This window comes from Phoenix dactylifera, chromosome 8 (genome assembly GCF_051530095.1).
Source record: "Phoenix dactylifera cultivar Ajwa chromosome 8, Ajwa_hap1_PhDact_Kaust_v1.1, whole genome shotgun sequence".
NCBI classification, from domain to species: Eukaryota; Viridiplantae; Streptophyta; class Magnoliopsida; order Arecales; family Arecaceae; genus Phoenix; species Phoenix dactylifera.
Genome location: NC_143197.1, coordinates 15,056,915 through 15,084,733, shown reverse-complemented (window position 1 = coordinate 15,084,733; position 27,819 = coordinate 15,056,915). Strand labels below are relative to the sequence as shown.

General features: G+C 36.9%; 1 protein-coding gene across 14 annotated transcripts in view; it reads left to right on the top strand.

Annotated features, from left to right (window-relative positions):
* The first annotated feature begins 1,412 nt into the window (after nucleotides 1-1,412).
* Nucleotides 1,413-27,819, top strand: part of LOC103705618 (S-adenosyl-L-methionine-dependent methyltransferases superfamily protein) — a 29,237-nt gene continuing 2,830 nt past the window's right edge. For 2 of the 14 annotated variants that reach the window (XM_088702891.2, XM_088702889.2), the window contains exons 1-8: nucleotides 1,413-1,906; nucleotides 7,925-8,085; nucleotides 8,611-8,755; nucleotides 9,458-9,548; nucleotides 14,198-14,395; nucleotides 14,530-14,768; nucleotides 20,153-20,284; nucleotides 21,855-21,922. In XM_088702891.2, the coding sequence (XP_088559017.2) occupies nucleotides 7,937-8,085; nucleotides 8,611-8,755; nucleotides 9,458-9,548; nucleotides 14,198-14,395; nucleotides 14,530-14,768; nucleotides 20,153-20,284; nucleotides 21,855-21,922 (1,022 nt within the window). In that variant the 5' untranslated portion in view covers nucleotides 1,413-1,906; nucleotides 7,925-7,936. Of the gene's footprint in view, nucleotides 1,907-1,927; nucleotides 2,061-7,924; nucleotides 8,086-8,394; nucleotides 8,455-8,610; nucleotides 8,756-9,428; nucleotides 9,549-14,197; nucleotides 14,396-14,529; nucleotides 14,769-15,200; nucleotides 15,282-20,152; nucleotides 20,285-21,854; nucleotides 21,923-27,819 lie in introns of those variants that run through there. The other 12 variants (XM_008789411.5, XM_008789412.5, XM_039116686.3 and 9 more) reach the window with 12 other exon arrangements.

The window sequence follows — 27,819 nt, the reverse complement described above, 5'->3', positions numbered from 1 at the left end:
AGTTTAAAGCCGGAAATAAATATAAAGAAAATGGATGTGTAGATGTAAACTGGATTATATGAAAAGGAACTTTGGGTTTATCTTGTTATTATGGCAGGCTCCGTCACAGGCTGAAAATGTGGTATTTTGGTAGGCCCCCTCACAGGCTAGAAATGTGGAACTATAATGTGCAGGCCCCGCCACAGGCTGAAAATGTGATATTTTGGTAGGCCCCCTCACAGGCTAGAAATGTGGAACTATAATGTGCAGGCCCCGCCACAGGCTGAAAATGTGATATTTTGGTAGGCCCCCTCACAGGCTAGAAATGTGGAACTATAATGTGCAGGCCCCGCCACAGGCTGAAAATGTGATATTTTGGTAGGCCCCCTCACAGGCTAGAAATGTGGAACTATAATGTGCAGGCCCCGCCACAGGCTGAAAATGTGATACTTTGGCAGGCCCCATCACAGGCTAGAAATGTGGAACTATAATGTGCAGGCCCCGCCACAGGCTGAAAATGTGATAATTTGGTTGCCCCACCACAGGCTGAGAAATGTGACCGAGATTTGACCCAAAGTCGGAAAGATAATTAAACCGGATCAAGTTGAAGAAAAGACATTGAAACTATAATACATGTTTATGAGCTATCATATGCTATATATTTCTTGTGTGGCTGGACTTTTATTGATGATTGATGTACATACTGGTATCGATTATTTGAGCTTTGATAGCCGGTTTATGACTTCATGATATGTGCTTTGACTTGTCGTGGTTTTCAGATTTTTATTATTATTGTGTTGGTGTGGATGTGTAGGGATTCTTACTGGGCTGTAAAGCTCACCCCCTTTTCTTCTTTCTTTTTATCAGAGTTGCAGGATGCTTAGATTTGGATGGGATGGGCGCAGAGTGCAAGTATCAGAGTCATTAGCTAGTTAGTTTGTTTGTCCTTCTTTGATGTCGATGAATATTTGAAGATCTTGTAATTGAACTAATTTGTTTATTTGGATATGTCGGACTTGTCTATTTGAATTATTAAATTAATCGTGGATTTATTGGAATTTTGTTAAACATAGGCCTTGCATGATCTTTAGGGCACTGCTCTAGGGCTCATGCGGCCGGTCGCGTACCGGACCCGGGTGTTGGGTTCGGGGCGTGACACATGGTTTGACTCCAGAAACTCTGCGGCTCCAGTGTGAATCGAGCTGCATGTCGGGCAATCAGCGCCTCGCGCCTCTCTAGAAGAGACAACACACCGATGCCACCCTCCCTCACCGATAGGCAGACGCTCTCCTATGCCACTAAGTGCATCCCGTGACCCCCTCTATACGATCCTATAGGAAGCTCTGAAGTAGCCGCTCGATCTTCATCCGCACTATTTTCGAAACCACTGTGTTTGCCATGAAGTGGACTGGCATGAAAGCTAGCACTGATCTAATCAGCATCAATCTATTCATCATAGAGAGTGAAGATGCCCTCCAGCCCTCTAGTTTGCTCTAAATCCTTTGCACCAGACTAGAGCACTCGGCCATCTACAACCTTTTGCGTGTAATGGGTACTCCTATATAGCTCCAGGTTACATCTTTAGTATCCTTCGAATCCCGTGTCTGATCCTATGTTCAGTGCCAGGGCTGAATAAGATGGTAAAGAAACGAAGGCCGATCTCCTCTTGGAGGTTTTTTTGTTCCTCCCTCGTTTGAAGGGCACGGAGGATCCGGAGGCGACTTCTTTGAGCCGGCACCCTTTGAAGGTTTGGGAAGCGCAGATCTTGACGGCGATCATCGGGCTTGCGTCATCCCCGCATCTTCATCGTATCTCTGCTCTGTCTCTGGGACACATCACGCCCTCGTTGAACCGTCGCCCAAACTCGCCCGTGCTCGCCACCCTCGACAAGTCCGCTGCCCTTCTTTCTTCTTTTAAATTACCACCGGTACTTTCTCTCCCTGTGTGTGCGTTTATGTGTGTGTGCCGCCGCGCCCCCGAAGGTCTCCATTATTAATATTGGCGGAGCAACGATGGGAGGCTGCGGCATGGTGGCAGCGGTGGGATGGGGAAGAAAGCCGCAGAGGAGAGGCGTTCCCTCAGTATTTTGCTTTTTTTCCCCCAAAAATAAATGATTTTTTGAAGAGTTTGAATGAAGATAGACTGATGCTTGTTATATGCTTGATGGAATGCGAACATGGTTTTTTTAATATTCTTGAATGGAAGATACAGAGTTCTGTTTGTAATATGCCTGATGGAATGCCAACATGGTTTTTTAATATTCTTGAATGAAGGTACAGAGGTATGTTTGCCATATGCTCGATGAAACACCAATAAGGTTTTTTTAGCATTTTTGCAGGAAGATACAGAGTTATGCTTGTTATATGCTTGGGGGAATCAAATGTGTTTTTTTTGGTTTTCTTTCATTAGAATAATGCATGTTGGTTATTGGAATAGTAAACCGGAATTAAGGCTCTAAGGTTGGAGTGTGCTTGATTCGGAGCTTATATGTGATGAGATTTTGTAATTTAACTTTTGAATTTGAATGGTTTGAGTATATTTTTGATTTAGGTTTTAGAGTTTGGGTAATAGTGAACTTGATTGGAGTGTTATATGGAGAATGATATGATTTTGGGTAGTTTAGGTCTGTATAAAGGGGAGGGGTCCTAATTTGCAACCCAACTCATCAGAGTAGAGAGCATCCTTGAGAGAGGAAACTCCCCAAGTATCTTGTACTCTTCCTATTCGTAATTGAAGCCCTTTTCGAATCTTTGCCTGCTCTCTCTTCCACTCTCTTGCAACTTCTTTTGAAGCTTTTCCCTAAGAGGTGGTGAAGCCTAAGATTTAGCTATGAATTTTCCACATCTAGTTCCCCTTAAAACTTAATGCTTGTTTTAATGCTGCATTTAGAAAATGCACACACTTTGACCTAACAACTCTGCTAAGAGGAAAAAATCTCTAGCAAGCCAAGGATGCTTTGCTCCTAGACCAACTAGAGATGTCAGTGGGCCGAACACAAGTGATCTAGGTGTAGCTCAAGCTTGGCTTGTTTTACAATTGAGTTGAGCTTTAGCAAACTCATTTAATTCCAAGCCAAACATGGGCTGTTTACGAACAACTCTTCTAGGAGATCTAGTTCTAGGAGATCTAGTGACAGCTTGAGATCTTTCATGGCTTTCATTTATGTAGTTTTGTCTCTTTTTTTCTGATCATGTTTCAATCTTATAGTTGAAATATATTGTACTCTTCATACACTGCATTAATTTATAATATCAATAAATTTAAAAATTAATTTCTTATATTAATAGTAATTATTAAAATATATTATATAATATAATTTGTTCATATTTCGAGCTACATTGAGCTTGAGCTTGAATAAGCTAAGATTGGCTCTACCTCGACTTGTTTGCTAACAGAGCAAGCTGAACTCGAGCCAAAAATGAGCTGGTACAACTCGCTTTTTTTCTAGCCTTAACTTAATTTTCAACCTAACATAAATTGCATCATCTAGGTTTGGTTGGATAAAACAAGGTTTAAGGTATGTTGGGTCTAAAGCTTAATTGCAGAAATATGGGTTACATTCAGGGTTTGTTTCGTTGCAAGGAAATATGTGGAGAAGGAAAAGCAAAAAATAGAAATTTTCTATTAAAAAATTGTCCCCAAATATAGTATCAAAATTTCTGATTTTTGTTAGTTTTTCTAAGGAAAGCAAGCTTTCTATATAATTTTCCTTGCAACCAAATAGACCCTTAGGTTTCTTTGAGCTGAGAAAACTATAAATAATATGGGTTAGGATCATGGTATGCTGAACCAGCTGGTACGGGCCGGTTCAGCCAGTACCGGACCGGTCCGATTTTTGACCATCCGGTTCAAACGTGGAAAGGGCCGGAACCGAGCAGTACAAGCTCGATGACCGGTTCGCACCAGTACGCGCGCCCTGGGTAGCGCATCCGCATGGGTGCAACTGGGAACCGCACCCGCGCAGGGCATTTAATGCCACATAGTGGCATTAAAATGCTGTTGCACTTCTGTGGACTTTTTTCGTGCGTTGCTACCCTCTATTGGCACCGGTATGTGCACCCTGGGCAACGCACCCGCATGGGCGCGAGCTGGGAATTTAATGCCACAGAATGGAATTTAACGTGGCGCACGCTACTGCGGACTTTTTTCCCCATGCCGTGCCCTCTGTTGGCCGGTTCGGTACTGGTTCAAACTGGTCCGAACCAGAACTATACCGATCCGGTAGGCGACCGGTACGCATATTGGTACCGGTACGGCATACCTTGGTTAGGATAGTGGTGGGTTTGGTTATTTGGCATGGGTTGGGTTTGGGGTGGGTTGGTTAAATTTTCAACCTGAACCTCAACCCAACTATAAATCTGACGTAGCATTTTTTAATCCAAGATCAATCTGAGTTAGTTATATTATAGCCAACTCAACCAAACTACAAGATATGGTTTGGGTTGCCCAGCCCAAGTTGTAGTCCTTCATGAAGCCTTTCTCTAGTCAACACCTAAGAAAATCCAAACAGAAGACTGTAAATCACATCTTTATTGGATGTGTCTCTTCATCCTCTGAGTTATAATGCTGTTTCTCCAAGTCGGTGTGTTCTCCAAAAAGTCTCTCTGCATGAAGAAATTTCTATGGCATGCTAGTTGCTTTTCTCAATGCCTACTGATTTTCGGGCATAGAGATATGTTCTCATTTAGATTTAAAAATCTGTTTCATCCTCTATATATATTTTTTCTTTTTTCTTTTATTAAAATATTATAGTTCTAGATTGATGACTGCTTGGGTAATGATAGTTATGTCCAATACCCTATGACATTTAAGAATCCTTGTTAGATTTTTGTTCATATATACTTCCTCACTTAGAGAAAGTGGCGTATCAATACTCGGCATGCCGAACCAACCCTCATTCTGGACATATCGATATAATAACAGGGTGTATGAGGCTCGATAACGAGACGACATACCTTGGAAAAGAGGAGAGTCAAACAACAGATCATAGGCTTCATGCACCATTTTTTTGGGTGAAAAAACTTTGTTGTATTATGAGAGTTCCTACTAGTGGTCAACATGCATAGATTTGATGCCCATGGATAAAATGGTTTATGGTGATGCAGTTATAGAAATGCAAGTCCCATGTGAGTCATGGATGTCATGGCCATTGTTGTCGAGATTTTACAATTGTGATTAGGATTGTATGATCCAGATCAAGTTGACTTTAATGCTAGATTGGGTTCCTAGATTGGGATCAGTAGGGATCTTGTGATCCAAAACCAAATCAAGGTCGTGCTTTTGCAAATTAAAGCTATTAACATATCCATCTTTAAAGATTTTTTTTTTTTGACTTTTAAAGTGACCAATTCTTCCTTGATAAACTTCCTAAAAATCGAATTGTTAGTCTCATCTAAATATTTGACTTTTAAGAATGAAGAAAAAATACATTTAGCTGTCTAATTTATATGCTGTCATTGCAAATATTGTCTGAGAATGCCACATTTACTTATCCACCTATAGACATAGTTCATAGGGTTCTCCACATTTGTTATGTTTGATAGCCAAATTTACTTATCCGCCTATAGACTAAACAGACCACATATTCTAAAAATAACTGTCTATTTGTATTTTTAAGACAATTTCTAAGCTTATAATTTTGTTTAATAATTATTAGTTAATTTTCATCAGCATTTATAAATTTCTCCTATGTGAAATGCTAAACTTTTAATTAGAAGTTTGGTTAGTTAAAACAACTTTGGTGACAATGTGATCAGGAGATCACATATAATTCTAATAAAAAAAGAGAACATGTTAAGACCTTCTTCACAAAAATAAATATCTTATTCTCTTTAAGGTCTCAGGTTAAAATACTTTTTTTTTAATTTAAAGTTAATGATGAAACTATGATGTCAATATGGATGTAAATTATGAGTGTTTTAATATGAAAGTAAATTTTATGATTTTTATCTAGTTGCTCAATTTGCACCAATTTTGTATCATCATGCTTAGATGGGAATAAATCAAATTTCTTGGTAATGAAAGTACAAAATCATTGCAAAAGGTTAGATAAAGTTCTGTTATGATGTTATTAAGGTTGTCATTGCTTATTTTGGTCTTTTAGTTTATCAGGTTTTTGCAGAGTTTAGCAGTCTACTATGATCTAAGGGTTTGTTTGGTTGGGGTATATTAGATTATGAGATAATCTGACAATTTCTGGGAATCATTTATCTAGAAAAATGTTTGTAGGCGAAAATAAAATTTTTACCACATTTGGTTGGTGGAAAAATTATTATGAAAAATGCCACTATAAAAAGATTACTATGTTTGTTTGAAGGTAATCTTATATGGGAAAATTGCCAAATTTTCAATAATGCCCTTGAATCAACAATTCAAGTAATAACATTTTTTCTCGGTCCATTTGTTGGCCATTTATGGCCCACTTATATAAATATTGTCAATATTGGCTACTTTGAATATTGAAATATATTTATATGAGTTATACATATAGTTATATAAACACTATTTAATAGAAATATTTTTAAATTAATTATAAATATATTAAAATATATATTTCTTATTATAAATAAAATTTAGTATGATTTGGTATATAAATAAATATATTACTTATTAATAAATCTTATGTTAGGTTTATTGATAATTAATAACTACATGTTAATTATTTATTAATAATTAATATTTATTAATAAATAAATTAAATATATTATTATTTATAAAATATTATTATTCAATATATTTATAGTTTATTAATAAAATATTAATATATTTAATACTAATTATGTAATATAATTAAATATTAATATAATATAAGTGAGGCATTTTTGTCAAAAAATGATATTTTCAGATTATCTCCACTTGGTAATCCAACGTGGAAAAATAAATACCACTCTTCTGGTGGTATTTGTTTTATCTTCTCTATCAGAAAATAGACATGAGACCCATTATTTATTTTACTGTCTTTTATTTACTTTTCGTACTAAACATGATAATCTAATATAGAATTTATTTTCCCATGCTAGATTACCCCCAACCAAATGGGCCCTAAATGTTTTTGTTTTTTCCCTGGTTCGTGGTAAATATATCCCATTTCTTTGAAAGATAATTCAACCAACTAGTGCAAAAGGCAAGAAAGCTTTCAATTGTTTTCCTTCTCATATAAACTAAATTTCATGATCTTCCATGTGCATCATGTGTGGATATACCAGTTCCTGAAAAGGAGAAAAAATTATCAAAATTGCAGACAGACAAGCCTTTTTTTTTTTTTGAAAAATCCCCTATAAAAAGTCAAATTTGAATTCAGATCAGGATATATATACCCGATTAAAGTCCTAAATCATTTCACCCCTACCTTCACACCTAATAATTAAAATGAACTTCAGCCTGCTGAAGAGTTGAATTTGGAGGCAGGTTAGTTTCCAGATCAGCATAGTTGCTCTGAAGGCAAGACGAGGATCTAGGATCTTGCTCTCACTTTCAATTTCCCTCCTAAGGTAACTCTTGAGACCTCAAAAACCCTTCCCAATATTATAACCTAGGTTGAAATCCTTGTACAGAAACTTGATGGATCTATCATTTTAAACCTTCCTAAAACTAGAATTGTTCACCTCCTTCCCTTGTGCTGGAATCTGCTGCTATTCTTTCACCTCTCCTCCTTCAATTCAAAGAATAATCCTGACTAATTCATTGAAGACAACTGGCACATCAGCACAACTAATCCCACCACTCAAGTTGCATGATTATAGCTGATATATATATAATTTGTATATATTATTTTACTACAATATTTGAAACTTTTCACGATTCATATTATCTATATGCAAAATAATGAATTTGATTAGAGCCATTTGCCATACATGCACTTCTATATTAAATATGAAGTCACACAACATTTTGCAAAAAAGATGCAACCTTTATCATTTTTAAGTGATTGTTCTTATGGCTTCAGGTGTTTCGACAGATGTGTTCTGTAGAGGATGGCTTTCCTGTTTCTGATCAGGAGCAGAGTGTCAGCTTGCCATTGCCGGGTGCTTTTCTTGACTTCCTAAACAACAATGGGTTGGATCCATCAATATATGCTGTAGCAGATACTATTCCACGCTATGTAAGGTAGTAGAAATTGGCACACAGTAATTCGTCTTGTGCATGTTCATGCCATCTTGCTGGAAGGCCGCATTATGAAGCTACATTCTTTTGGCTTGTTGGTGTATTTGTTGTGTTGAAATGATAAACTTGGCATTAGCAGTCTCTGCAATGTGACTGTAAGGCACATTTGAATCCAAAAGTGAATGTATGCCTTTAGAGCAAGGTTTGTTGTACAGATCCATACTGCTTGGTACTGGGTGTATTGTATAGTACTGGTAGGGTACCAGGTCTTGATATGATACTGTACTTGTACATGTTACAGTTGTATCTCACTGCCAGCAATGCACAATGTGTCATTATGGGGGTTGTACTGTACCGACCTGTACCATACTGGTGAGCTACCAGAACAGTGCTCAGCACTGATGCAACATACTTTGCTTTAGAGTGATGGCCAGATGGAAACTTGCATGATATGATCATTCTATGCTTCATCCTTTCTTCTTTCTCCTTAATAGATCCTTATGCTGAATGTCTTTTTCTTACTGGAAGGCTAAAACCGGGCTGTGAATCTCTACTTGCGGATATTGAAGCTGAACTCAGGTGTAAACTCGAGGAGGTTGTTTGGCTACCAGGTTTCTTTTCCATCCCACCTCATATTCAAATTGCCGGTTCAAAGGCATATCAGCAAGGAGTGGTGAGAAATACTTGGTTTTGCATGTAGTTTTTGTAGCATGGTGTCATCTTTAGTTTATAAATTTCCTGCAAGCCCAGCCCATGACTTTACCTTCTTAATAGAAGTTTTACGTCCCAATATAAGTGTATAATTTAATAAGCATGAACCCCAAATTTTCTCATCACAATACGAATGTAGAGTATTCATTAGGGAATGCAGGCACCAACACTTTTCGATATGCATATATCGTACTGGAGATATTGTCATATAAAGCTGATTTATTGCATCTTCTAACAAATTTCCTGTTATCTTATACAGATTGAGAAGTAATTTTTCTATATGTATGAGGTTATGTTAGATGTGGTTTAGATACATCAGCTATAGCTATATCTAATAGTCAGTGTAGAGCTTAGAATCCTTGAAATTCTCTAGGTAAGGATAGAGGATGAGTTTGTGAAGCTGGTAAGGGACCTCAGGTAGAAAATTCCTTTGACTGTAGGAGTTAGTAAGAGGACTTGTGGAGAATTTTAGGGGAATCTGCAACCAGACATAAAGAATATTAGATAAAGTGAATTACATGGTTCACATGCACGCATAAAAGTGGAGAGTTCTAAAAATCTAGTTTATTTGGTTGTTGATAGTGGACTTTGTTTCTGCTTTTTGTCTTTTGAACAAGTGTTCTTGGTACATTCAGCAATGCATATGCTTAATGCTACCATGCAGATATATGGAATGGATGCAGCTTCAGGGGCCGCTGTTTCAGCTTTAGATGTCTCACCAGGAGACCATGTTCTTGATTTATGTGCTGCTCCAGGTAATTATGTATTTTCCTTGTTTTTAAAAAATAACATCTCATTTTTCTGGAACAACACACTGTTTTCTTTTGGTTTAAATGAAGATGCATATATCAATTATTTCCCTGTATTCCTGTATAAATTATTCTGCTAGATAGTGTATTACTAAATGTTGTGTCAATGTATCAGTGTGAAATGAATGAGTGGAGGAGCCTAATATGGTGAAGGGCAACACATACAAGCAGTTTCATTTGCAGTCTAAACTTTTTATTGTGGAGTTATAATTTTTGTCCAGTGGGGCTTTTGGACTACAAATTTGAAGCTGCACTCTAATTTTCATTATAAAAATGCATACCGGCACAGGTACTATATATAAAAACATGTTGCACCATATGTAAGATAATAACTAGATAAAATCAAATGGCAGATGTATTGATAAAACATCCATAATCGTAACTATAACTATGCTCATCAAAAATTGTCCTGACTATTTGGGGTCTGCTTTTTATATGCTAATTTGCCAAGCTTTCTTATTCAAGGCTACCTCTTGAGTTATTTTGATCTTTTTCTTATCATTTCTTACTACGTCCATGTTACTTTCAGCCTTCCATTCTTTTCTTATATCCTTCATCATAGAGTAAAACTAGATGTATTGTGAGTATCATAAATGCATATGCCTATGCGTATATTATACCTCTAATTTTTGACGTAGAGGGACATTGAGCTTAAGCATGCTAGCATGGGATCTGAAAAGTAGGTCCAAATACAGTAGAGTTTCGACTCTGGAGTTCCCAGTAGTGTCTTGGTGGGAAGTACATTGTATATATTGGAGTGATTATGATCTAAAAATGTTGTTTTTGTCACTTATTAAGGACACCTTGGAGTGAGTCTTTGTTGGAGTCATAGCAACAATGAAAGAGTAAATACAATAACAGAAGTTGATCTATAACAAGCCTTGATACGGTTGTAGGAAAGGTTTTTGGTATTTTGTTGCTGGTTTATTCTTGTATGATTCCTCCCTTGGTAGGCAAAAAGATGCTTGATTAAGGAGTGAGACAGAAACACCAACAAGTACGTGCTTGTGTGTCTGCAAGGATCCAATAAATTAGCAGCATCAAAGCTGGAAACTTGTAGCTGTAAGATTATTTGTTTTATATTTTGAGGAGAATAAATTTGTGGTATTCTTCCATCAAAATTTATGTGGTACATAGCATTACACCATCAAGCCAAGTCAGCAGTTTGAAGATTGAAAATGAAGTTGTCCTAAAAATTCACACCAAATGTAGCATCAAAGTTTTGAGCTAAACCAACCTGACTTGATTGTTGAATTCAGCCCTAAAACTGGAGGCATACTCTATTCAAGCTCATAAGGTTGACAAGTAAAACACCTTTACATGAAGCCCCTGCAAAGGCCCATTCCACAAAGCTCATATTGTGAATCCCTCTGTATTCTCAACCATTTACTGTTTATTATATTAGGTAATAGTTTAATTAAGAGTCATGTTGTTTGTGACAAGTAATGTTATGGTTAATTGGTATTGTGGTCTCCCAAGGAAAGATAAAAAAGATATTTTGAAAAATGTCCTGTTATTAATCTTACATGTATAGAGCGAGAGTTGTTCCATCTTGTGCTTACATAAGGACTAGCCATTTATGAGATTGTAACTTTGACTTGATTATTTGAATGACAATTTAACCTTTGGGTTTTTCAAGGAGTTTTGTTTTTATCTTCTTTCTCTCATTCGGAGCTGGAATCTTTAGGATGAATAGTGTCTACCTGGTTTTCACTTGCGCTATGTCCTCTCCTCTCATTTTCTGGCATCAACCAGAGGCACGGCAGGTAAAAAACACCTGCTATTTATGTAGCCTTGGCTCAAGCCAAAGTCATCAAACCAGACTATTGGTTCTAGTCTTTTTCAAGTGGTCTATGGTGTCAGACCAATGAATGTCTCCTCTTCCTACTACTCATTGCTTTATTGAAGATGTCGAAGAACAAGCCAAGGACATCCAGTGCAAGCCCAAATTAACAAGCAAAAATCGAAACTGTCGAGACGCCGCCAACGAGCATGGAAATCCTGCAGCTTCAAGGAAGTGGATTTGGTCTCAATCCAGCTTTGGAAAGAATGCTTCACATTGGGCACTATGGCAAGCTCAAGCAAAGGGCTGATGGGCCATTTGAAGTTCTTAAAAAGGGCTAGGGCGAATGCCTACAAGGTCAAAATGCTGGGAGATTATAATGTTTTGCCCACCTTAATGTAGTAGCATCTCACCATAGCATGGAGATGAAGTAATGAACTTGATGAGTGGTTCTTTTCAATTGAGGGAGACATTGAACTGTCTACAGACCAGGCCTGAGAAGAAGCCCTCAAGAGAAGTATGAGTCATGAGACCATGTCATTGGGCTAGCATTCCATCATCCCCATTCTCAAGTTTGAATTTTGAAGTCATACCAGTTGTCATTAATATCTAGTTGCTACTTGGGTCTATGGTTAAGTCTCTTGGAAACTCAAGATGACTATTTTGGCAGTTGTTTCTTTGATGATTGTATTGGGAGTTGTCACTAATGCCCCATGGGAGCATGTCAGTAGTATATGTGACTCAGTAACTAAGCTATGCAATAAAGTGAATAGCCTATGTTTGAATTCACTTGCAAATATCTTTTGAGGAGTTATTCTTCTTCTTGTTCCTTCCATTCGTGGTGGATTCCATGAGGGTGTGAGTGCCTACCCCAATGTAGACTCGTGATACCTCTCCTCTCCATCTTCCATTGTCAAGATTGGGATGATTTGTGTAGAATTGAATCTCAATGGCAGATTTTGATCTGACATGTATAATTTGAAAATTTGCATATTTACTTGCAAGACTTTTCTCAATTTCAGAATTTGGAAGTAGTCCAGTTCTTTTTGGATCATTTTAACTAGTTTAGGTCTTGGCAATGTTATGCAGTGGTCTTACCACCTTAGGTTACTACCTCACACAAATCCTTGGTGTTACTGCATATCCTATGGTGACAAGCCTTATGAGCTGCCATGTAACTTCTGAATCAAGTATTATGGATCTGATTACTTACAGCTTGCTTGACTGAACCACAGTCATCTCAAGGGTACAACTAAATACATCTCATAGAGGCCTAAATCCCCTTTATTTTGCATGTTCATAGAATTTGATACTCAGGTTTCCTAGCACCATGCTTGGTGTTGGTCAAAGTTTTACTCCACCATAATTGTGCTATACTAGATGTGATTACACGATCCCATCCCTGCCCTTGCCTTGCCTCCATTAGTCCATCAATAATATCATTGTGGTCATCCCCAAAGCTATGCACATAAGTTTCCATTTTATTGTGTATTTCTCATCTTAATTAAAGAATCATATGGCCTATTAGTGTAATATGTTTTGTACTCAAGCTGAAGCATTCTTGCTCCTTCATGGACTCACAAGCCTCTCTAATGTCTCATTGTCATGAGCTCCTTCATGGACTTCTAAGCCTCCCTATGTCTTATTGTCATGACCAATGACCATGATGCGCATGCTCAGTTCTACATGCTTTGATTAGTTTTTTTGCACCAACTCCTAGTTATGATAGAGAGAGAGCGCATTTGAACTCTCCGTGTCATCTGCTCATTTGTGCCTGTATTAGTGCAATTTCTGGGAATGTTATGTTTTGCCATCCTATAATTGTGGTTATTTGTTGCAAAGTTTGTCAGAGTTGACCCTATTGTGGTGTCCTTTGTATCCTTCTAGTCAAGTATTGCAGGATTTTGTCTCAAGTTCAGAGTATGGTGCTGCCAAGATATGCATCACCCTAAAAAGTTGAAAGTGCTCTTCTAGCCAATCCTATGAACGGGCTTTATGCTTTTTCTAAACCAATTGTTAGGAAACACAGAAACAACCTCGTCGCACGAAGGGATAAGGCTGTATACATTTAACCCTCCTCAGACTCTGTAGTTGTGGCAGCCTCACTGGAAGCCCTCTTTTATTCTTTTTCTAAACCAAATTGTAGTATGTGTACATCCATGAATATGTTTATATGTAATTACGTATACTCAATGCATATGCAGCCACACAAACACATTTTTTTTGAAGATTAGCATGCGGTATGGTAGATTATCTATATAACATCTTCTAAGAGATGGATATGTATACTTTCTAATAATTGCTTTATCTTGGATCTAAGGAAATTGTTGATGTTTCCACGACTTTTATAAAGTATAAATCTTTAGCTGAATATAATGAAATAACCCAAACTAATTTGAAAGTTGAAACATTCAAAAACAGTTCAAACTACATGTCTATCATTCAAATTTGTTGTTTCTCCCCAAATTGACCTGGTTTGGAAGGTTTTAATCTTGGGAATGGTTTTCAAGGATGAGATGAAGTGAACTGCTAAAGATTTTTTGAGAAAATAGAGTTACTGCAAACTTCAGCTTGTTGAACTATCCAAGCCAAATGACCTAGTACATTATGCAAAACATGTATGAATCCCACCTATGCTCCAATGCAGCATCTCCTTTGACATTCTTCTGGTTTGATGTCCTTTAAAAAGATGAAATGCGATTGAAATGTAATTTCTTTTTGCTGTTCACAAGACATTAACAATTTTCAGAAAATTATTTTTTGAATAATATTTAGCTTAATCTGATAATTGCATACCTTCTTTTGATATTAGGCGCTAAGCTCTGCATGCTCTCTGATCTACTTGGTAACTCTGGATCTCTGACTGGTGTTGATATTGCAAGACATCGCTTAGCAGCTTGCTGTACAATGCTTCAGAAATATGCTCTTGGAGATTGTTGTCGGCTTTTTGTTGCTGATGGAACAACATTTTCTCTTCTACCTTTGAGGTCTTGTATGGACATAAAATCAGGTAACGAAATTCGTAATCATATCTGTTTGTTTGTTAAGTATAAAAATAGACTAGTTAAATTCTTGTCTTTCATGTTTTCATGCACTTTGCTTTTTTGCATCTATTTGACAGCAGTTTTGTCCTGATCTCCACAGGTGCAGCTTATGGCGCAGATAATAAAGATATATTCACAGAGTGGACTTCAAAGAGATCATGGAAAGATCGAAAGAAAGCATTTAAAGCAAGAAATGCTAATAGTTCACATCAAAGTCAATCGACTTTAGAACCAGAATTGATATATTATGGCAGACTTTCTGGAGTGGTTGGGTTATGTAAAAGCGAGTTGTTTCGTCCACGGAATGACAACGAGCCTTCAGTTTCAGGTTATGATAGGGTATGCTACTTTTAAGCTGTCATAAGAACATCTTATGCAAATCTGTCTGACCAACTTATGTTGCACTCTCATTAATTCTCATTAATATTCAAATACTGGATGTTAACATATACAAAATAAGTTAGCAATCGCACAGGATGTACTCTACTGTAACGAAGATAAGCACCTATATTTACCTGATTTGCCGATCAGATTTTTGAGTAGAAAATTGATAAAGTAACCTATTTTGCTATAGAGTTTTGTTCCCTATCATTAGAATCAAACTTCTATAACTTTCCATTAGTCTCTCTTTTTATCTATCTTTATGGGCTTCCTTTCTTCTTGCCCAAATCTTATAATTTTTTTCTAGACATTCATATAAATATTCATGAATAGAAACATGCCATAATTTGTTATTATGTCAAAGCTAATGATGGAACTATTTTCACTCAGGTATGCCATCTCGGTGCTGGGCCTTGTATGCTCAGTATGGAGGCCGGTTCAGCATACCGTCCGTTTACCGGTACTAAATCGGTATGGTACGGTATGGCATACTATGATTTTACTTGAAAACTATAAATTATTGGTATGAGATCAGATCCTGAATGAAGTGAACCTAAAAAATCAAATAATTTGGTTTCCATTACATGTAGCTTATTATGCAAATTTCTTCCTAGCATATTCTGATGATCCAAATCTCTCGAGATGAGCTAATCAATACTTTTGATTAATTTAGGTATCTTAATGAAATCTTAAGTTCCAGGTCTGCTAAACCGGTATTGGAGAGCATATTGGTTGGTGAATGGTTTGGCATGGTACAGTTCGTATCGTGCTGTTTTAGTAATACTGAAATAGGAAGGGCCGGAGAGGAAGGGGGAGAGGGAGAAGGAGAGAGAGGAAAAGAGAGGGAGGGAGAAGGGGAGGGAGAGGGGCCGAGAGGCTGTTGTCGTCTTGGGTGAGAGAGAGGGAGGGAAGGAGAGAGGAAGGGAGAGAGAGAGAGGGGGGAGAGAGGAAGAGGTTGTTGTTGTTGAGGGGGAGAGAGAGAAAGGGAGAGAGGGAGTGAGAGACTTCCTTGGAGAGTTTGTCATTGGTAGTGGTGTTGTCGTTGAGCACCATGGATGGAGAATTAGGGTTTCAAGGGAGAGGGAAGGGCGAAGCTGCGATTGAACGTGCTGGACTAGGGTGAGCCGAATATATATATATTGAACCATGCTGACAGTTGATTAGTCCGGTTCGGTATGCTCTGAACCGGCCGATTTGGCATGGTCGATGAACCATGCTCTTAATAATGTAGTATCCTACTCAAGACATGAAAAATAGTTTTACATGCGTTCGCACTTTGGTTTTCTCTGCATACTATTTACCCCATTTTTTTAGCATATTGTGCTATTAATATGAATTAAAACTTGTACAACACTGCAACACACTAAACCAACTGACATATATGGTGTCATTGGATCAGTGCAGTTGCAATTGGTCTTCAATAGTAACTCGATTTTTCTTTGGTCCTTGTATGAGATTTATGCTTTATTTTACATTTGGAGTGGCCTCCATGACCAAATTTTTAATCTGAATTCCAGTAATGAAAAATGGCATAGAAATTTCAAATAGCTGGTTTCTATATACTAGTAAATTCTGCTAGAATAACAATGCAAGATAGAATTGCAACTTTGGTACTTGGAAGTTTGTAGTCATATCGTGCCGTTGAATCCTTAAAGTAACAATATTAGTAGACTGATATGGACAACAATTTTCTCTCAATATAGAAATATTGAATGATTTCATTTTCTTTTTTCTGGAAAAAAGTGTAGGCTTATCTGTAGTTTACCTACATAGTTAACATATGATAGTTTCATCTAGTCTGTGAACTTGGCTATGGGTTAAGGGATCAATTTTTGTAGATTGTTGTCATGTTATCAAATACAAGGTTAAGGGATCAATTTTTGTAGATTCTTGTCATGCTATCAAATACAAGGCCTGTATTTCTATAATTTAACGATTCAAGGCAATACTATACTCCAATTTATAATATGTTCTTCCTGTTCTCTTGTTTACTTTGCAACTGATCAGCTCTCTGAGTTGATTGTAATGACAGATTTAGAATTTCTTGCTGTTTGACAGTTTGATCTTCTGATTCCATTGACTATGAGCATCAATGTTTGAGGCCATCCGACGGGGGCAAGATATTGGTCCTATCAAGGTCATTAAGTCATCATACCAAAATGCTGGATCTTTTCTCTTTACCCTGAAACATATGAATCTTGTATCCAAAACTTCTAAAAGGTCTGTCAAAGATCCAGCTGATATCGTATGCACGAGAAATAGAGAAGGATTGATGAAGTAGATTAGGGCGTTTGGGGTATAATATTATCTAGAGACTTATTCTTAAGAGGTCTAGCAATTGGATGTTCAATTTTTATAGTATAGAGCAAGGATCACCGAACCAGTACCACGTGTTGTACTGGTTGGCCATCGGTACAATACAATATCCATTGGTCTCCTGATTGGTATGCTATTTTCTTTAATTTTTATTTTCTCATTTTTTGTTTTTTCAATCTTTTCTTTCCACTAACTATTTTGATGATTGTGGTTGTTTAATTTGTAATTTTGATGATTGTGGTTGTTTAATATAAGTGCCACCTGTTCATCACAATCTCTCCGATGGCTTTATACTACTGCTCTGCATCCAACCTCCGCCTTTTTCTTGGCACTTATGGCCATCTTGAAATTGTTTAATTGTTTCTTTTTTAGTTGGATGATCTACGGATATTTTCGGTAGGCAAACATGTCGGGTTAACCACCTCCAGTAGTGCCGGCCTGAAAGCATAACTTCGGGATCCTAACTAATGTCATGCTCTAGCTCCTTTTTCTCTTCCCTGGATCCATTCCTGCAAGCTTAACAAACACATACATTTTCTACATCAATTGACAATTACTTAATTATTTAAAAATTAGTGAAATTACAATGGTAATAAAAATCACCAAATTCTTTCAGAAATTACTTCTACGTTATCTATGAATAATACAAAGTTTTAATCATTTTATAGTAAGTTAAATATTTTTAATTAATTTTTAGATAATAAATTAATTTTTAATTATAAAATATTGAAAATTAATTCTAATTTAGATTAATGTAGAACCTACCAGGGATGTTACATGTATTCATACCAGGGATGTTGTATATATTTTTATCTCAATTATTCACTATTTTATTTTTATTTAAAAATAGTGAATTTTCATTGTAATGCAAAAATTAGATTTTTACTGCAGAAAATAATTTTGAATTATCTATGCATAATACTAATCTTTTATATTTTTTATATTTTTAATTTGTATTAAAAATAATATAAAATATAAAGAAAATTATTTTTACTTCAGATCAGTGTAGCACCCTACTAGGGGTGCTATATAAATTTTTCTTAGCCCATAGGTATACACAAACAATTACTTATTTGGGAATTTATTTCAATTTGGGCATAGGTCTCTATGTGCATGATTGTACCTAGATTTAAACAAATTATTACCAAATTTAGATAAAAGTATCACGCATACCTCCAAACATACTACCAATTTATTGAAATTTTTGATTTTTATTTTATTTGTTATTATTTTTAATCTGAATATATATATATTTTAAGTAAATTAAAATTTTGGCTGCATTTGCATAGATCATTTGTGGATCCACAACATATCATGAAATCATGCCGAAATCCAGAATTTTGGCACGAACTCTCCTTATTTTCTCCATTTTTGATGATTTTCAGTGTGAAAAGAAAAAAAAAAAGAGAGGAGAGGGAAGGGGAGAAGGTCCTTTACCTGTTTACAGTTAGATCTAGGATGAAATCCATGAAAATTCCTCCTTTTCTTGATTTTTTTTTTGGTTGAAAAAAATTAGGAGAGGTGAGGTAGAGAAGGCATGGGAGGCCTTCTCAGCTTCCCTCCCAACATTTAAGGGAGGGAGAGAGAGGGCTGAACCACCTTGAACCAAGCTGAATAAGGATTGTTCAACTCGGTCCGACTTGAACCATATGGTCGGGCCTTGTTCTGAACCGAACAGGCATACCATTCCGGTTCAGGGGTGGTATGGTTCGGGGATAGAACGTCAGATTGGGCTATAAAGAGGCTCGTACACATAGTATATCTATGATTAAAACAAGAATATTGAGGTGACTGTGTTAATCCACTAAGTATATAATTGGAAGTTGGTACATTAGAGGAAGTTTGTGTAAATCATGGTGTTTAGAGAGGTTTGTATTTGTGCAGGCAGATTAAAGAACAAGAGGGAAAGATTTAAATTTACTTGAATGGAAATCATGTAAACGGATTTGAAAATCTTTTCTCAAGAAAGGTTGCTTAGGATTTATGGTATGCTGTACTGGACGGTACTGGGCGTACTATACCATACCGGTTCAGTATCGGTATTGGTGGCGTACCGACCCTCGGTATGCCAAAAAAATTCTGTACCGTACCGTACCGATACTATGCTAGTGTGGCACTGGTACGGGGTCCGGTACCGGTACGGCGAACCTTAGGAATAAGGCTTTGACTTTGTTCAGGTATTGGCTTTATTTGTAATATCTTGTTTGTCCTAGTGTTGTGATAACTATTTTGGAGCTGAATATATACGTTGACCTAAGCATCATGAGACTTTAAATATTTAAAGCTTCACTTTTAGCAGAGTGAAATATTTTTTGGCAATAAATGTAGCTTTTGATGGAACATCTTTAGCTTGTTGCAGATTGAGTATATATTTGTTGGTTGAGATACTGCATTATAATTGGGGTCTATTGAATAAGTCCTTGCGATTCACTGGTGGATTGATTCTTGAGCTGTTGAGATCATGAGTATTTCTAGATTGGAGGCGCAGCTATTTTTCAGTTACTAAAGGCATTTGAAACCAAGCCATGTATACTAGGTGTGAAAATTGACACTTCTAGTCTTTTCTAGATTAGGCCTGAGTTAGCTGTAGTGTAACCACTACCTAAATTTGTTAGATGTTGTTGACACATTTTTAGAATTCACATTGTTAATTTGTAATAGTTATTATTTGTCTCACATAGTTAACCTATAGCAATTGTATTCATCCAAGTTCTACTTGATAATATGCATACAGTAAATTAAAATAGGGGTCTGGAGGGCCGAGCCCCTTCGGGATCCCTTCGGTGTCCCTCCCTCCCTCCCTCTCCCCTCTCTCTTTTCATCTCTTTCCTTCTCCCTCTCTCCTACCTGCTAGTTTACTGTTTTGAATACCGGAACCATTCCGGTCCACCGTCGGTATGGCTCGGTATGCTCGAACTGGGCGGTTTGGGATGGTTCTGCATTCCTTAGACTTTCTTTCGATGATTTTGTTACCTGGTCTGTCATATTTGAGATGCTAATATGTGGTTCTTTGAAATTTTTTATAGGTCCTTGTGGATGCAGAGTGTACTCATGATGGATCAGTGAAACATATACAGAAGTTTGCGTTTTGGGGATGGAATACTCTACAGCATCGAGTACTTGATGCGAAAAGAACAGACACACTAATGCACCTTCAGGTAATTGTTTTAATTCAGAGAAGTTCTCAAGTTCATGCCTTTTTCATTAGTAAAGTTCTTTTTTTAAGAAAAAGAAAAAAGAAAATGAGATTCATCTTAAGTCAAGATATTTAAAATACATATCTATACGACACTTTTTTCTTTATCTTTTTAACAAGAAAACTTCTTAGTAAAAGCCTGAAATGCAAAATTTTCGCTTGTAAGATGCAATCGTTGACTCATTGGGATATTATAGCAAGCATTTCCTCCAACATCTTCGCCAATAGAAGTAGTCGTAGGATTCCAAAGCTTCAACCTTACATTGTAGATAAGTCTCTTCAACAAGGTATGCCATCTCATACCGGGCCTCGTACTGGTGCCCCCTATCAGTATGTCGGTACGCCTGGTACGGGGCCGGTTCGTTGGTATGCCCCCCATACTGTTTACTAGATCCGAACCGGTATGGTATAGTACGTTCTGTACTGTCCAGTTCCGTACGGTATGGCATACCATGCTCTTCATGATATCTCTATTGTCTTATTTTTCATTTTTGAAAATTTCTTATGGTTGTGTGTTCTCTAGCTATTCCACCCAACTATTAGAAGAAAGAAGAGTTTTCCTTAGATTAGACCATGGAATTCGAAGATTACGAGAGGAAAGGATAACTGCAAATATTTTTTTTTTGTGTGAGTACACTTCATTTTGAAAACAAGTTACATCCTTTTCTGAGCACATTAATATGTGTAACCAAATGTAACTCTTAGCAGACTGCAACATTCATGATCTACATTGCCCTGAGAGGCTTTTCGTATTATTGTATGTGAGAAGTAGCCATGGACTACACAGTTCCATGGTTATTGAAACTACGACGAGTTTGACTCTTTTATATCTAGACAGACATTACTAAAACATCTGATTGCAAGTATTTTTGGATTGGTCACACTTCATTTTCAGTGAATATGGGTTCAAAAATGATTTTTTTGACCATTTTTTGCTAGTCCATGATGCTCCAACATCATTGTCAATCATCATTAAATGGTAAATATCCATTGTAAATAGAGAAAAATACAATACATAGAAAAAAATATCATTAATATACATTGTAAATTTGGAACTCTTGGGAGTGTCTTATAAATCCAATAGGTCTTTAAAAAATAGTAAGAACTATTGAAAGTAAAAAATATAACAAGTTAAAATTAAAAGAACTATCATAAATGTTACATGCTAGAAAATTATATAGCACATCACTTTAATTTGAAATATATAGACCCAATATATACATTCATGTTGAAATAACAATTTTCTTTTTAAGTTTTGTGAATTTTGGTTGTTTTGTGATATATCTTAAGATATAAGCAACATTTAGAAGACCTTGATTTGTTTGAATCAATTTAAAACATCTGAGAATTTGAGGTTCCCTTTATCTTCTTGCAATCCAATATTGTATGCTTATAAATCCACTGAAAACTCTCAAAAGAATCAAGTTGAAACTCGTGTGAAAAAATTCATTTGGCAAGCTTAATTTATTACCAAGAGTGTGCTAACTTAAAATCATATGCTTTTGTTGTTTTTCTTTTTTTCCTAAATGCAGTTACATCTTCTGACCAATGGTTTCAGATTGCTAAGAGTTGGTGGATCGCTTGTGTACAGTACTTGCAGGTGAGTGATATAGAAAGTTGTTTCTTGGTGGAACATAATCATTTGCAGCATTTAGCTGGAAACTATGATTATCAGGTCTTAAATTGCTTGATGCTGTTTTGCTGAGAACAAGCATGCTAATTATGGACAAGCTACCTCTGGTCTTAGCATAAGCTGGCCCTATCTTTGTCGTCACTTCTAATCATTCTACTTGTGATATTTCCATTTCTTTTCGGCTTTTCTTTTTAATTATTGATAGCAATGAGGGCAAAGCTCCAATTGGTTCCTGACTAATAGAACACCACAGGTAACAGCTTGAATCAAAGGACCTGATCCCATCGAGAAGCCAACGAGTCATATGTTCAGCTGATCCTAGCAGTAAGCCAGTCCAGCAAGAATGTCAACTGGTTGATTGATAGCTTCTAGGAAGCCTTTAACATTTTTCTTGTATGAGTTATTCCGGTGAGATACAGATGAGCAAACCATGAAAATGTGTTCATCAACTAATAACTGCCCATGCAGCAGCCAGTTCCACCGTTTGGACAGATGAAATCACTATTGGTGTTTTACCAGCTGCGAGTAGCAGCCCTCAAGGTCTCTAATGAGAATGCCTACACCATCTGTGCCATTTTGTAACGGCCCATCTAATTTAGCTTCTAGATGACCTGGTCATACGGGAATCCAAAGTATCAAAAGACCAAGGTTGTCAAGTAGCCTAAGTGAGGCCAAGCAGTGGAACCCTGTATGGCCTAGGCAGGCACCTAGGTGCTTATGCAGCGATCTAGGGAGGAAAGGCCTCCGAGGTTTAATTATGTTCACCTTTAATGGTATACATAAATAAGCATGCATATTTAGTATATATACCCTTTTCTTTCACCATACATGTCATCGTTAAACCTACTTTTCAGTCTTAAGGTCCAAAGATCAAAATTCACAATAAGAAGAAGACTAGAAGAGCAGCAACGAGACTGTTGTCACTGCAACATCCATCAGGCTGTATGGGTGTGGCTAGGTAGCTAGCCATACAAGTAGGAAAAGAGGAGAAGTGTAAAAAGACAGCAACCAATTGACTGCAGGGCCATAGATAAAACCTATCAGGAAAAATGAGAGGATTAGGAGGCAAGTAGAGTATATGCTTGCTAGCAGAATAAAGGGAAACAAAAAACAGGGGAAGCATGGATAACAAAAGAAGAAGAAACTGTAGTGGAAGGAAAGATACCCTTTTCTTTCACCATACATGTCATCGTTAAACCTACTTTTCAGTCTTAAAGGTCCAAAGATCAAAATTCACAATAAGAAGAAGACTAGAAGAGCAGCAACGAGACTGTTGTCACTGCAACATCCATCAGGCTGTATGGGTGTGGCTAGGTAGCTAGCCATACAAGTAGGAAAAGAGGAGAAGTGTAAAAAGACAGCAACCAATTGACTGCAGGGCCATAGATAAAACCTATCAGGAAAAATGAGAGGATTAGGAGGCAAGTAGAGTATATGCTTGCTAGCAGAATAAAGGGAAACAAAAAACAGGGGAAGCATGGATAACAAAAGAAGAAGAAACTGTAGTGGAAGGAAAGAAGGAAGAGAAAAATAGAGGAAGGAGGAGAAGAAGATAAAAGCTAGTCTGAAGAAGAAGATGAATGAAAGAGGGAGAGATAGAGGAAAATATATAGTGTTGGCACTAGTGCTAGCCACTACTATCATTGCTGCCACCTATTGCTGTTGGTGGACCCACTTGTAGCCATTGATCAGCCCACCAGCTGCTGCCGGGTTAGTGGTAGTCCTTGCTTGTCTCCTAGATGTCCCATTTGAGGCTCAAGTAAGGAAAGAAATGAAAAAGCAAACGAAACCCTTGAAGTAGGGTTCAAGCAGGCTTCCCCTAGGTGGCTTGAAACATTTAGGTGCCTAGGTGGCCGCTTTTAACAACACTAAAAGGAGGGCTTGAAAGAAAAGAAGATGGATTTTCAAAGTTGACAAAAATATCAGTATGAAGATCCATAAAGATAGCTGAGCCTGACTGATATTCCTTGGCTAGCAATAGTTCTAATGGGACATAGTTTAGGTTGGAAATAACATGACTTTTGATGCAGTTTCTTGTACCTTTCTTTGCCAAGACCTAGTTATTCATTTCACATGTTTGGACCATCTTACTATGTTTTTTAATCCTTTTGTTCTCAATAGATGCAAATTATGCACTTGGACTAGTATAGCGCACCTATCTCTATTCATTGTAGTCTTGCCATTCTTCTAGTTTTACATCCTAAACTTTTACTTTGTTTGTCTTGTCTGTCTATATCCTTCTATTGCCCGAGTGCTTGAACTGTACAACATTGTAGACCTCATTAGGATTCTATAATTTCTTTTTCTTAAATATTTAGAAGTACCCATCTGCACTTCACTTATTCAAGTCAAATGTTTTTGATATATACCTCCATTATTTTATGCAATAAAACCAAGATGGTGGAACTAATTAAATTCTTCTATGTCTTGGCCATCAATTTTGTGTAAGTCTCCTAATTTTATTTTATTTTATTAAAATTGTATTTCAGGTACTCTATTTTTATGGTACTAAAATTAGGTCCTTATCCTTTAATTTTTCCCATGTAGTTCCTACACCTAATGGACCCGATTAAGGGCTTAGAGAAATGTAAAGGGGTGTGCATGTTTGTTTTTCTGATTGAAGTTTCTAATGTAACACTTTAAATTGATCCCTAAATTTAAAGCCATTAAATATATTTCCTACTTTAAGGATCCAATTACTGCATAAGTTTTTTATACAAAATAAATTGCTTTAAATTTACTAAAGCCTAGATTAAAATTTAAGAATAACCGGATATCTCCATGACACTGCTTCCATATAAGATATTTGACTAACCTTACTTGATAACCTACATACAAAGAGAGCAGAGCATAATAGATAAATGCCTTAAAGAGTGAGAAAAAAATGAAGTAGAAGAAAATGAAAAGAAGATTGTAAGTTTTTCTTTTAGTTCTTCCTTTTATCCCAAAAGTAATTAATTTTTCTATTTTGTTTTATGTCGGAGGCTTGTTAAAGCTTTTCTATTCTTTTCAAAAATAGACTGAGTTGATGTTTCAGTCATGCAGTTCATTATTATCATATATTCCTTTTAAAGCTTCTCAAATCCCTGTACTGTCTAATGTTTGTTATGGCCATTAGAATTTTGCTTATAATTATATTAGATGTCATTATAATATTATCATAATTATATAGCATATAATGTTATTTAATAACATCATTTGTTATATATAATTATGATATAATAAAATAACATAATTATATTATTATACATATTTATTCTGGTAATAATATTATGTAATATGGTAAATATTATAATAACTGTTATAAAATTACAATAATTGCTATAATGTTATATTTATTTTAAATATCAGTAAGTTACAATAATGCATAATTTTATTATACATTATATAACTATAAAAGAGGTCAATAGTTGGCCATCTGTTGGTCCTATGTCATAGAAAAATATATAGTTCCTTACTTCTAAAGATATCACCTTACCCAGTATTTTGCTGGGTTAGCACACCTCTTGCAACATTATACAACCAAACAGCTGCAAATAGATATGCAGTTTTCAGTCATAGGCCCCCAAACTAAAAGTTTTTGCATCTTATTCCAATTGCAATTGCTCTCTTACAACATCTGGAATAATTGGAATTGCAGGCAAACAAATGACCCGTTAAGGAAGGAGGGAGGGTGGAGGGGAGGTCCAAGAGAGGAAACAAGAAAAGATGGAAGGAGGGAGGGTGGAGGGGAGGTCCTTTCAAGAGGATGCACCACAAGGATAATAAGGTGGAGCAAAGGCACAAAGAAAATTAGGGCATGCAAAGAAGGCAATGAAGCAAAAAGTGGAATTAGAACATCTAAGGATCATAGATTTTGGAACAATAGAATTGGAATTTTTAAGATTAGAGTGTGGGTTAGGTGGAAAGAGGGTTTATGTTCACGGGAAGAAATCTATATAGGGCTATCATAGATATTGAAATGTAAAAGGTCCACAGTACCCGAACTAGTACTTGTGCTGATAGGCCAGCGGTATGGTATGGTACGCCCTCATGCCGTGCCGTTCTGGCATGAACTGATGGGAAAACCAGCAAGGGAGGGGGAGAGGGGGAAGGAAAGAGAGAAAAAGAGAGGGGGAGGGAGGGAGAGGGAGTGGGAGGAAGGGAGGGAGAGAGCGAGAGAGGGCGGTGGAGAGAGAGAGAGGTAGAGGGAGGGGGAGAGGGAAAAGAAAAGAGAGAAAAAGAGAGGGAGGGAGGGAGGAGCGAGAGAGGGAGAGGGTGATGTTGAGCGAGCGCCACTAGAAAGGGCCGAGGGAGGAGAGAGGGCTTCTCCCTCCTTTCTCCTCCCTCCTCCCTCCTCCCTCGGCCCTTTCCGGCTGCCCTCGCTCATCACCACTCTCTCCCTCTCTCTCCCCCTCCCTCTCTTCTTTCCTCTCCTTCTCCCTCCTCTCTCTCTCTCTCTTCCACTCTTTCCTTCTCCCTCTCCCCCTCCTTTGCCGGTTTCTCAATTTCAAAGCCGAAACTATTCCTGATCCGCTGTCAGTAAGGCTTGGTATGCCTCGAACCGGTTGGTTTGGGATGGTTCCGCCATTCTTGTGTAAGAAAAAATAGAAAACTAGTTATATATAAGTGTAATTTTCTAATGTGTGACCCTTTTGGCACTTTCTTGAAGAATGGAGCTTTATGCATGGTTTTGTCCTTGGCAAGGTTCTTGTGAAGCTTAGTTTTTGATAGCATCATCATGTTAAAAAATGACTATTATGATTGTTATAGCAGCTGCTACAGCTGTTTTTGTTAGAAACTACTATTCTAACTTCATTGTGGTGCCATATGGTGCTTGGTTATAAGGTGCTTGATATATTAGACAAAACCCGCTATAGCGGCTGCTATGCTATGAGCTCAAGAATAGATCATGGCACCTTTATCTTGTCGATGATGTTGTGTGATTGTGGTCATCTTTATCTTATGGCTGATGTTATTATGTTTAATCGATGATGCTATTATGTCATTAGAGTGTAGAGCTCTAGATTTTTTGAATGTTAACATTGTTGTTGTTTTGTTAGGTGGATGATGTTATTATAGCTCTGCCCTTGATGTTTTTCTATTGTTTTTTTACCGAGCTGATACAAAATAAGAAAAAAATGCTTAGATGTTTTAGTAGCTTACCTTAGGTTCATGCTGCTTGCTATCCATTGTCCATCAAGATACCCCTCGGCCACTTACATGCCCGTTATCCACTTTTTAATACATTGCATGGCTTATTCTCTGGGACTCCGTGAATGCAAAATTTCTATTTCAGGAGTTTGGTAGGCAATTTGGCCTTGTGATATTGAGAGCTTGCATGGGTATATAACCAATTCTTATATGAAAACCATAGGAGGGGTCCCTATTATATTCATATATTTCTGAGTCTTTTTATCTGGTTTCCATTGGATCAAGCCTGGATATCATTCTACTTGAGATCCCTTGGAGTTAGATGATCAAGGCTGGCGTCGTGATTTTTGAGCCTATGGATGTTTTGTAGGGGAGTCTCTATTATAAATATAGGTTCATGTAGGTCTTCATTTCATATGAGATTAGGTTGGGATGCCAATCTATATGGTACCCTGATTCAACAACCTTCGTGGAAAGGCTTGTGGTACTAGAGTGACAACAGTAGTGTCTTTATTAGATGGGGAATACGTAAGTGAAATCAACTTGAAATCCATTGGCTATTATGAGCAAGAAAAATATGGGTACTACAGGAATTGAAAAGTTGGAAAATTTCAGTGATAGGATAGGATTAGGATGTATATGTTGGCCACCCCAAGGGGAAATTTCTCATTTCAATCGAATATATTAAGTTTAAATCTGAAAGAGAATTGGAAATTTCAGACGAGATGACA